This window comes from Protopterus annectens, chromosome 9.part0 (assembly GCF_019279795.1).
Source record: "Protopterus annectens isolate FY-2018-M chromosome 9.part0, PAN1.0, whole genome shotgun sequence".
NCBI classification, from domain to species: Eukaryota; Metazoa; Chordata; order Ceratodontiformes; family Protopteridae; genus Protopterus; species Protopterus annectens.
The window spans coordinates 322,172,007-322,184,383 of NC_056743.1; the positions used below are offsets into that span (position 1 = coordinate 322,172,007).

The 12,377-nt window shown below is 39.0% G+C and overlaps 1 protein-coding gene across 1 annotated transcript in view; it reads left to right on the top strand.

Moving 5' to 3' along the window:
• ZZEF1 (zinc finger ZZ-type and EF-hand domain containing 1) overlaps positions 1-12,377 on the top strand; it is a gene marked incomplete in the record, with an annotated part of 3,903,331 nt that overhangs the window by 3,488,756 nt on the left and 402,198 nt on the right. Inside the window, 1 exon segment of the mRNA XM_044082903.1 lies at positions 10,562-10,921. Within this exon segment, the coding sequence (XP_043938838.1) occupies positions 10,562-10,921 (360 nt within the window).

Consider the following 12,377-nt stretch of genomic DNA (forward strand, 5'->3'; position numbering starts at 1 on the left):
GGCAATTCACTGCCTTACATTGGGCAAATATGAATATGACCTTGTGGTAGCTTATGCTGGTGTGAATGACATGAGGTACATGAGATTGTGGAACATGTAGAGAGGCATGTTGGATCTCACTGTACATGTGTCAAGTGCAGATTACAACACTGGGCCTGAGTGGAATATTTTGTTCACCCAAAATTATGCCTTAATACAAATAAAAGGTAATTAGCTTCAACAGTTGGCTAAGTACTTATCCCAGTCTGTAGGACCCAGTATAAGTCAGCCTGGGATTAGATAGTAGAAAAGTCATCTTGGTTTGCAGAGGACAGCCTCCACCTTTGATGTTCATATTGACTACTGCTGCAGTAGCCGTAGCTATATAGGTTAAATCCTACTAAGGGTATAGCAGCTAGGCAGCTTCAGAAAAACTTCCCAACACCTAAATTGTCAAACAGCTCGAGTTGAGCTGGCTAAAACACAAGGTTGGGCACAAAGACACCCCCCAGGAGCTTTATTGCCACCAAAGGGTATGATCCTCTGAGGCTTTCAAAGATCGATGGTCATCTTGTGCTTTCCTTTGCTGGGCATACAAGTTTCCTTGGGGGAAAAAATACTCATTTTACTTCAGGAAGGTTACTTAATGCTAGGAGTTTTGTGTTGTAATGCACTGTTTTGAGTCTGTAAAGTATTTTTAAATGTCAGTATAAAAGTAGTGTAAAGTAACTGAAAACTTTTTCTCTGTGGAGAAATTGTGTGTGTATTTTTGCCTTTTCAGGGCCTGGCGTAGTGTTCTAAAGTGGTTTTTACTGTATTTTTTGTGTCAAAAAGTCACTTGTATACTGGTAGTGTTTACCTAAAGTTGCTGTTTGCCTTCCCTGGGAAAAGAGGCACCATTTTCAGCTTGACAATGGAATAGACTACCAGTTCCATGGTCGGTCCTTCCAGCTGCAAAAAGAAAAATTTGAGCAAACAGCCTTTACCAGCACAGCAGGCCAAGCAGTTTGCCTTAGCCACAGGTCAGTGACTGTTGTGACCATTTGTTGTTCTGCTGATCACTCATATTTTTCCCCAGATCCCTCTGGTGTAGCACTAAAAGCCACTATGGGCTAGGGAATAATACTGTCCTTTATGGCTGTTGGCGTCCTCTCTTTGGGAAAGGGAGAGAGATTTTCCTCTGTCCTGGGAGAGGGAACGGCAAAGGTTTCCTTGTGTCAGAATGCTATGGTCATCTCTGAGGAAACAGCTGTTGCCATTAATAACATACTTAGTCCTGTTTTTCCTGTTAAAAAGAAACAGAAAACTAAGCATGTATCTACTCCTCTGCAAGTTTCTTTGGATGGAAATAGTTTACTGGGTCTGCCTCATGTTTTAATTCAGGCAAATAATCCTTCTTGTAAAGTATTTTCTGTTAAAAGAAAGGAGTGTTCCTCTTTTCCTGAAGAGATTTAAGATTGAGTCTTAGTAGGAAGATCCAGGCATGGCTACAGGGTTTTTCCTCCTATTTCTGATTCAGACTCTAAAGAGGCGAGCTCAGTGCCCGAGTCTACCTGTGGCAGTTTCTCTTTCTCTGATACTGTTGCTGTAATGTGCCAGTATTTTCTGTGGCAGAACAATAAGTTTTCAATCCCTCACAAAATACTATAAGTTATTACAGAAGGATTTTCCAGAACCCATACCTATTCCTACTGTTATGTTTGCAGTGTTACTGCCTGCCGTTTTCCTGATTATCAGCCAGCTTCTCCTAAAAAGGCAGATAAGAGTTATAAAGTTCTTCAGTCTATCTGATTTTTATACACTATTCCCAAACCTGACCCAGTAGCTCTAGCTTCAGTTGATCCTACTGCTGCTAAGCACTTAAACGCCAGTCCTACTCCTTCTGATAAGGAAGGAAGGGAAATTATTGATAGGTATGGGGAAAAAAGTGTGCTCTTCTCCAGCTTTGATTTTCAGAATTTTGAATTGTCAGGGCTTATATGCTAAGTTTGTTCTGACAAATTGTGAAAGTATGAGGAATGTTTATTTTTTCTCAGTTTCTTTCTCTGAGGAAAAACCTGCTTTAAACAAATTGGTTTCTTCTATTGCACAGGTCAGTTCTCATTGTTTGCAGTGTGTATGACTCTGTTGGTACTTCTTCCATGGCTATAGCTACTGGTACTGTTTTAATGAGGTTTACATGGCTTCATTCTCATAATCTCCCAGATGTTAAAAACAAGATCCTCCCTTGGATAGACATTTAGTGTTTGGGCCGTCTGCTGCAGGGGTGATCAAAAAGTGTGACAAAAGCAGCAAGCTAATCCAGGGGATCTCAAATATTTTCAGCCCTGCTTCCCCCAAATTGTTCAAGCGATTTTCTATCTCCTTGTCCAATTTTGGCAAAAAAGAAAAACAGAATAAACAGACGTTTAAACAGAAATTGCAAGAGGATTCCAAAAACAAGTTGTGAACCTTCCAAAACCAAGGACATCCCAACAAGTCTGAATGGCTTTTTAAGAGGCCTTTTGACCTCCTCCCATCCTGGCCCCTTTTTTCTTCCAGAAAGTCTAAATCTTCATTTTCCTCTTTAGCAACAGATTGTTTTAACAAATTGGTTCTGAAATTCAGTCATCAAGGTTAACAGATTGCAATGGGAGGAAATTCTTTCTTTCCACAGTGTGACACCCCTGTACTGGCCCAGTAATCAGGGAGCCTCAATTCTCACCACTAGCACCAGTGAGGGACGTACACATTGGGAGGATAACGAGTACACACACAGAGATCACAGTCAGTCTGGGGCTGATTTCTCCAGATCCCCAATAAGACACCCAAGTGGCACAGGTATAGAGTTGAGTCCTTAGCCAGGGTTCCAAGACAAGTCCTCCCAGCACTCTTATGTCCAGCCAGTGCTTTGTGTCCCTTCCCAAGTAGCTGACACACACAAACACACATTTGGGAAAGGCTGGCACAGGTTTACTAGCTATGCTCCCTTCTGCCCAGATCATAAGGTAGTTGGCAGTGCCACCAGAACCCCTTATCAGCTACATTAAGGCCCTTCCCAAAGGATGACCAGTCTTACTGTGTAATGTTGCTATTATCCAATTGGTAAGTGTGACCAATACTTTCAATGCTATTTAGGAGTGGCCTGTACAGTGTCACCAAATACATATGCAAGTACTCTATGAGCTTAAATAATCTCTAAACAAACCAGCCACAATTAAAAGGTTTAAATATATTTAATAATAAATAATAAAAGAACAAGGCAATATTCAATAACTCAGCACATTGACTACAGAGTTCAGAATCACAGGAAATATTTTAAAACATTATTGCAGGACAGTCTGAAATAAATACAGAAACATCTAAACTAATCTTACTATATTTCTTTCTCTAAGAGAAATACTATACCTAAATAACTTACTTACAGAGCAAGACAAATGCAGATGAGAAGTGCTGAATGGATGTTTTCAGATCCAAGACAAGATACAAAATGCACAGACGCACTCTCTGATATAGTTCTTAAATTAATAATCCACATTACTGCTGGGTTAGCTGTGATGACATCATTCTGTCACCTGCCTTCTGTTCCCAGGCTAACGGAAACTTAGAATTTACCACCTCTGTGTCACAGGTGCATATATCTCAGAAGTTTGCCTAGAACTGGAAGTTGTAAAACACTTTTACATTTGAAACCTAGTAATTATTTCTGTTTCAAGACAATAGGACAACCTCCAACTATAGACATTGTGTCTGCTATGAGCTGAAACAGAGATAACAAAATCATAAAACAATTTCCACTTATTTTCTTGAGGTTTTACAAGTTAACTCTGTATGTTCCAGCTTCTACCATTAAAACACACATCTGCACAGCTATAGAGTTTATACACATTTCTGCTCTTTTCCAGTAGGATACATTGTGGTTACATTCTTGAAGCTCAGTAATAACATACAGTTCAACCCACACTTCTGCACCAGTAGCTTAATATACATATAACATATAGTTCTCTTACATTTGTAAGACAAGCCTATGGAGCATATTAATATTCACAAATGACATTAGGATTATTTACAAAATTCCACATAGCTGGGCTGGCAGCCTCACACAGGGAGTCATCCCTCATCTTCTGGATCAGACTCTCTTGTTTCCACCTGTTCTTCATCACATACTGTTCCAAACAGAACCAATTATTCCTTCCCAGGTGGGGAAGGGTTTTTATTCAAGGATGTTCATAGTGCCAAAGAAAGACAATGCTTGGATACCAGTTCTGAATATTTTTCACTAAACCTGTTTGTGATAGTACCCAAATTCAAAATGATGCCACTTTACAAACTGTTACCTCTGATAACACTAGGCTTAAAAGATGCTTATCATCAAATCCCTATTCATCCAGACTTCATATGTTTCTTAAGGTTTTTATCAGTCCCCTACCATACCATTTGGACAATCTACTGCACCAAGAGTGTTCACAAAGTGTCATGCTCCTTGCAGACTACAGGGTATTTACATTTTCCATATTTAGAACATTTGCTTATCTTTCCAGATCTTTTTAGAAGTGTAAGGAATGTCTTTCTCTCTCTCTTGGGTGAGAGATCTCCTATGCAAGCTGGGATTCCAAGAGAACATTCAAATGTCTTTCTTGACTCCTTCACATAGCATTGTGTTCATGTGATGTCAACTAGATACCTCAGTTCAAAGGGCTTTTCTTCCCCAGGAAAAAAAAAACAATCTTTATTTAGATCTATTTTAGGTTGTCTACTCAGAGTATGGTTACTGTGAGGGAATACAGGATTTTGGATCTCATGGCATCTGTAATGCTCATGATATTTCTAGCAAGGGAAAGGTGCAGTGGTATCTGAAATCACTTTGGTCCCTGCACCAACACCCTTTATCTTTTCAAATCCCAGTGCTGGAGTTTATCAGAAGAGAAATCTTTTGTTGGAGACAGCAGATATTCTTAAATCCAGGTCTCCCCTATTCCCTCCTTGCTCAAAGGCAGTCACATACCACAGACACTTCGGACTTTACTTGAGTAGCAGTTTCAGGAAGGGAAAACGTGCAGGGGATGTGATACATGAAGGAGAAATGCAAGCACATAAATATCAAGGAGATGCTTGTCCTAATCAAGGCACTCAACTCTCTGAGCCATGTTTGGTTTCTGGGACCTCTTCAAGTTGTTGCAGACAATAGCATAGTCATGTGGTACATCAACAAGCAACGGAGAACAAGGTCTTACCCCCCTTTGCAGACCACCCATGTTCGCTTGGGATCTGCAGGCATCCTACATTGTGTTAGAGCAAATCTTTGTGGCAGACAAACTGAGCAGGATCAGGGCAAACCCTCTCGAATGGAAACTAGATTAGGGGGTCTTCCAAGATTTGATTCATCTGTGGAAAGTTTCTTGGCTAGACCTCTTTGCCTCTTCTGTGAATAATCAACTGGCAAGATTCTGTTGCAGGACTCCATGCAAGAAGGCTTGGAAAACAGATGCCTTTTCTTTGGACAGGAATGTTCCTGTATGCTTTTCCACTCTTTCCATTAATATCCAGGGTATTTCTGAAGATGCAGAAGGAATTTCCCCAAGGTCATTTTGGTGAATCCCATTAGACCCAGGCAACTGTGATTCTCCCTTCTTTTGAAAATGGCCAGGGCAATTACCACAAGTTGCTCACAAACTGAATCTACTCACACAAGAACAGGGGTGTTTGATGCACCTTGACATCAACCATATTCAGTTGTCTGCCTGAATTATATATGTATTACTTTTAGGCAACTGTTTAATGAGGACTTGCAGCAGATACTAATGGAAGCAAGAAAACCTCCTACTAGAAAAGCATACATTAGCAAATGGAAATGGTTTTCTAGTTGGTGCCAGCAACATAAACAGCACCTATTCAAGGTTAGTTATTGTTTTTACAGTATTTGTCTGAGCTACTATCCTATGGCCTTTCTTATTCCTCATTCAGTGTTTATTTATTGGTCGTTTCAGCATGTCTGCCCATGGATCATCCTCTTTCATTGAGGTGTCACATAACATTTTTTTAAAAGAGGTTTTGCGTAAGAGACCTCCAAGAAAAATGGTAGCTCTTCTTTGGGATCTTAATTTTGTGTTAGAGAAGCTAAGACTTGCTCCATTTGAACCAGCTAATGTAACTGACTTGAGGTTCTTAACACAGAAAAAAATGTTATTGATTGCTCTGACCTCTGCAAGGATATCTGAGTTTCAAGCTCTTATGGTCAGTCAACCCTCTCTCATTTTCCATAGGGATAGGGTTTCTTTGAAAACTAATCCTTCTTTTATACCTGAAGTTGTATCTGAGTTTACTTTAAGCCAAACCATCCATCTCCATGTTTTCTTTCCTGAATCTAAAAATGAGGGAGAAAGGTACCTTGTATGTTCATAGACAACTTGAGTACTAGCTGGACAGAACTAAATCTTTTAGATGTTTGGATCAGTTCTTCATTTTTTGTGATGGTAAGGAGGAGGGACAACCTTTGTCAAAACAGACCATTTCCTAGTGGTTGTTTTGTTATACTCGCCATAACATATCTGTTCCAGACAGGGTCAAGGACCACTGTACCAGGACCTTGGCTTTATCTATGGCTTTTTAGAAAGGGTGGTATTCTAGAAGTATCCTAGAAGCTGCTGTTTGGTCCTCTGTACATATTTCTAGAAAGCACTATAAACTTGATTACTTATCTAGGTGCAGGTCAAGCTTTGCTAAGGCCCATACCTGTCAATCTCTTAGAGCAAGAAATCTGGCCAAAGCCATTAATAAAAGTGGGGCAAAGGCCCAAAAATAGGGACAATTTTTATATATTGCTTTTACAAACTTTGAAAGTTAATAGAATGACAGATTTTACATTAGTATGGATTTTCTGAATATTATGAAGTCTGAAACTCAAATGTCTGTCATTTTTTTTTTTACTTTGATCTTTAATGATTTCCCACTAATTTGCCAGAAAAACACATTTTTTTTTAAAAACGGGCCAAAAATATGAGGCAAAAATCTGGGCATCCTGCGAAAATCTGTACAGTTGAGAGGTATGCTAGGGCCATTCCCCAGGGGCTCCTGGATTCTTCTCCTTCCACCTCCCAAATGTAGTTAGCTGTGGTAATCTACCCATGTAGCAAAGGCAGTGATCAGTATGATATACATAGTACAGTTATGTAAGTTGAACTTAACCATAACAGTAAATGTTTGAATAATCACTGCTGCAGTAACCATTCTCTCCCTCCACCTTCCTTGTTTTTTGTACTTTTGTATGCTAGGGTGTGGACATTTATTTTTTGTTCCTAGCATTGTCCTTTCAGGCCTCAGCCTCCCTCTGTCAGCTAGCAGGAAAGCCACTGAATGGCTTCACTCCCAAACTTGTCTTTAAGTTAGCTCCGCTCGAGCTGCTTGATAGTTTAGGTGCATGGAAAGTGCCCTGAAGCTTTGGAAGCTGGCCAATTGTTCTATCCTTGCCAGGATATAACTCACATAGCTAAGGCTACTGCACCAGTGATCACTTGAATGTCTACTGTTATGGGAAGTTCATCTTATACAACTGTGCTTTCCATGGTTTCCATTTAGTAGTCAAGATCCTTACCAGCCCCATAGTGTCCTTTTTAGGCAATGTCCTGCTACTGGATATTTTAGCAGAGCAGGTAAAAATACAGCTAGTCTTTATAACAAAATTATGTGATCTTGGAGAATTTCTGCAACTACTGAGACTTCATTTAATTGTTAGGATAGCATTTCATCTTTGATTTAGTGCTTACTATGCATTCAGACCTGAGGAAAACTCTTACTTTATTTGTCAGAAACAGTATCACCCCAGGCAGTTTCTCCAAGACTCACAAACCAAACTCATTGTCCCAAAACAATTTTGAGTGATTCGTAACTGTACTCAATGAGATATCTATAGTAAAAAAAGATGGGTTTCAGTTATTAATCGAAAAATTGGTGCACTTGTACTGCAAAAGTTGGATATGCCCAAATATTCCAGGGCTACTTATTGTAACTCCCTAGATCAAATCATAAACCAGGCTGCTAAGGGACAAAATATTCTAGACTTTGTCAATAATAGACTAACTTCCACATGTACCATTACTGTAGTATCCTTCCCCTGGTTAAATGTGTTAACAAACTAATGACCTTCTGCTTTAAAGTCTCATACATCCCTGGTGAACAAATCTGAACTTAAAGACTTAAAATGAGCAAATCCACTTAACAATGAACTCTCAAAATATACTTGTAATATTGCCAGTTCCCACGCAACCTCAAATTCTATGTCCAGGCAACTTACCTGGATATCTAGTAAATAGAGCTAAACATGCCCTAATGTAACCTCTCTTGAATATATTTAAGTTAAGTCAGAGAATGTGCTCCTAAAATATAAAAAAAAATGCTGCTGTTATGCCCAATCATAAAAGGGGGGTAGGGGAGTCTCTCCCCAAACCCTGGGAAATAACTTAACTAAACTGCCAGGCCATGGAACAGATCATGTCTAACTTAAAAAAACTCTGGTATCTGGTTTTGTCTATGGAAGGTTGTGTCTGCTTAATTGAGTAAACTTCCTCAAGATGGTCACAGAGACAGTTGATAGTGGTAACATGGTCCACACAGCCTACCTGTTCCCAAGGCATTTGACTCCATCCCTCATACTGGTACTGTAAATAAACTAAGAGACCTAAATGTAAAGCCTTCCATGGTAAGGTGGATAGCAAACTGGCTGAAAGATAGAACCCACATAGTTAAAGTATCAGTAGCCGTAGTAAGCAAGAAAGTGACTAGTTGTGTACCGCAGGGCTCACTGCTGGGACTCTTCCTTTTTAGCATACTTTTTGCCAACCTCCAGACTGTAAACCCAGACATGTAGCTAATAAAGTTTGCAAGTGACTGCAAGCTGTGTATTATTGTTTGATCACCCCTTGATATATTTTCATTATAGCAAGGTATAATCTTTACAAACCAATAATGTACTGAAAAAGTGAAAACATTAGTGCAGTGTCATTGCAGGTAGTGAAAAAAATTCTCATTTTCAATTATAATGTAGCTAGCACTCTCCTTCAAACTGTTATTGGTAGTCAGGAATCGTGGCACCTTGGTCGGCAACTCCCTCTCCTTTGTCTATCATTTAGCATTAGTGGTCATGATCTATTACTGTGTAACACAACTGATATTTAAAGGCATCTCATCAAATCAGAAAGATGTTTTTATCTCACTGTATTCAACTGTAGGTGGACCAGTTAGAGAGTAAAGTTTTCCCTTTTGGTTTGTACCTGGCATGTCACACAGCTTGAAAGGCCCCAGTGGTTCTTAACTGGAAGGGTTACTTGCCCAAAAACCCTTGGCTACCAAGATAAGCTTGAAGCTCTTTGTGCATGCTCAGTCTGTTACAGACTTGTGTGACGATCAAACTACTCCACAAACGATAGAACTGTGAGGTTGAATTTCCACCATCATGTAAATGAAGGATTCTGAAGGGGCAGATTCATTACCATATTTGTGAAATAAATTGCTCTTGAATGTTGAACAGAATGGCACCCTCTCATCCTTTCATGATCCTTGACTGTTGGATGGGCATCTGCATATTTATCCCTGGACTAACATGCTTTGCCCTCTTGGAGGCAGGAGGCACAGCAAGAGGGTGTAAACTGACAAGGAGCAAATGGTCTCATGACTTACTTGTAATTCGTATGATCCTATTGCTATTTTATTTATTTTCAAAATGCTTCACTTGTCTCTGTATTATGTAAGTGATGAGACTCTATTTTATAAATAGAATTTGATCATTCCTTGCCATAAAACCTTTACTAAAAATGTTGTAATTTTTAGTAAAAAATTGAGTTCTTTCAAGTCATGTTAAATCTTTCATGTTGTAGTAGCAGAACTTACTGTGGTAATCAACAGTAGATTTTAACAGTTAGATGTGAAATCTCTTTATTGTCTGTCTTATTGATTTTATATCCCTTTAATAATACTGAAATATTTCTAGTTACAGCTGAGTCATTTAACACAGCTCACATTTCACTGATATAGTGCATGCTTGAGATTTTTAACATGAGCCTAGTATTTGTAGAATTGAATGAAGTTAGTAGCGGTGGTTGTGTACCAAGTTTTACTGCAGTGTGTTCATGTTCTGTTTTACTTCTTTCTCAGAGCACCATGGATATTAACTGTTTAAGTGATCTTCATGTAGTATTTATTATTTCGAGTTGTCACTTTGTCGTTGTCAGTGTTTAACAGATCTTTTTTTTTTTTTTTTTTTATATACATATTTCACACTGAGTTGGTACTTAACAGTAGGGTATTTAGAAGGATTTGGATGCAGTTTAACTATTTTACCTTGTTGAACAAACTTTACCTTGTACCACTGTTGAAAAAGACAGATGTGATACTTGCTTCTTATCAATGGGATTCTGTCTGTGACAGTCACATTCAGGATGGACTTGAGTTTGGTCTGTAGTGGGGACTTTGAATTCTGTAGCATTGATGTGTTGCATGTTTTATGTGGCTACTGTGTTTCAGTGTATTTTCTGTTCTTATAATATGAAAAAAAGAGAAAACGTCTTGAATTAAATATGTTAAAAAAATATATTTTTTATGTTTCTTGCAGTCAAAACCTGTACCCTGTGAAAAAGCAACAGAAGAAACAAACCCAGTGACTCAGAAACTTGTAACAAACACAGAAAGTGACCTACAGCTCAGCTGTGCCAAACAGCGCCGCACAAAGAGTTCAATGCTCCTACACAAAGAACTGGACACACGCAATAAGAAGTCTATCAGAGAATATTTATTCAAAGTGAATGAGGCCATTGCAATCCTTTATGCAAGGCATGTATTGGCCTCCTTGTTAGCGTACTGGCCCAGTGGAGTAGCAGTGACTGAAGAAGCACTGGAACTTACTGGAGCTTCTCATATGGCCTACATCTTAGACATGTTGATGCAGCTGGAAGAGAAACAGATGTGGGAACAAGTAAGTATTTTATACAGGGATTATTTTATTCTGTAAAATTTTGTTCTTGAACGTGTGTTTTTTTTTGTAGTTTTTCCATTTGATCTTTTCATGTTGTAATCGACACGCTTTTGGAAGCAGTTTTTCCCCCTTTGCCACTTTAGTTAATGACAGAATTGTGCAGGCATTTTAATGTTAAAATGTTAAGCTGAAATTTAATATTTCCTTTCTTGGTTGTAGCCTGCATGATAACTTTTAGTTTAGCCATTATGACTTTGTAGTGCCTAGAGTGCCAGAATTTACAATCTGAAATGCGTGAAAGACAGGCTTGTTAAGCACCTTTAAGACATCATAAAGTTACTTAACAAGATTTTGCTAAACACCTGTCAGAGGTCAATGGCCACCACAGAACAGCAGCAGGAAGCAGAAGGGGCTTTAAAACATATTCAGACAACACCATTCAAAAGTTTTTCATTGTGTTTTTTTATTTAGTTGAAGCGTCTGAATGTGTTTTAAAGCTCTTTCTGTTTCCCACTGCTGTTGTGGGTGCCACTTTCTGTGCGACAGTGGTGAGTATTCTTCAGGTTTTAGAGCAGTAAAACACACAGTGTTCCTATACTTTTTCTTAGAAGTATTGAAGTACATGGAGTGTGTTTTTGTGCAGTACAAAAATATCATTGGGTGTTTCTGTTCATAACCCTCCTTTATTATTTGTTCTTGACATGGGTCAATTTCTTGACATCCTCATCTTGAATGCACAACAAGCTGGTTATGAATATGGACCTGATCATGATCCTCTATACTGTATTGTTCTTCAAGCAGATGATATTTGTAATCTTCAGTCAGAGTGTTGTGTGTCATTGTTTTGAGAGCTTCATTCAATGTTTCTGTGTCTAGTGATTCTTTTGAGACTCTTGACTAATCAGGGCAGTTTCACTCTGAACACTGCTCAAGTAAAATACAAAGCTTTTTAGCTTTGTTTATGCCTTGCCATGTTATGAGGGCTCATTGCTGTAGTGGACGTTTTGTAATACCACCTTCTAGGACTAGTCATAGGTGTATACAGTAGGCTAACAGCTACCAGGGTGTTTATAATCTTAGCCATGTAATCAAACCTAGTTTTGTCCCTGTGTATCATGGATGTTTATTAGGAGGGGTATCTTGGGAAGTTTCTGGAGGTTATGTAGGGAGATATGTTAGTTTGGGCATTACTCTCTGCCAGTGTTTATCAGAGACATGGGGGCCAGACCTGTGATGAATGTCCAGTTTTCCATGCATTAGTCAAAGTTGTGCTTAAATAGGGTTAAAAATGGACTCTGCTTCACATGAATGGGGGAGCCAGTTCCAGAGCATGGGGATCCTCTGGATGGGGAGCCTGTTCCAGAGCATGGGGATCCTCCGAGACACATACCTGTCTCCCTAACATGTCTTACTTACATCACAAGCAAAATTTAAGTCTTTGGATGTAGTGATTCTG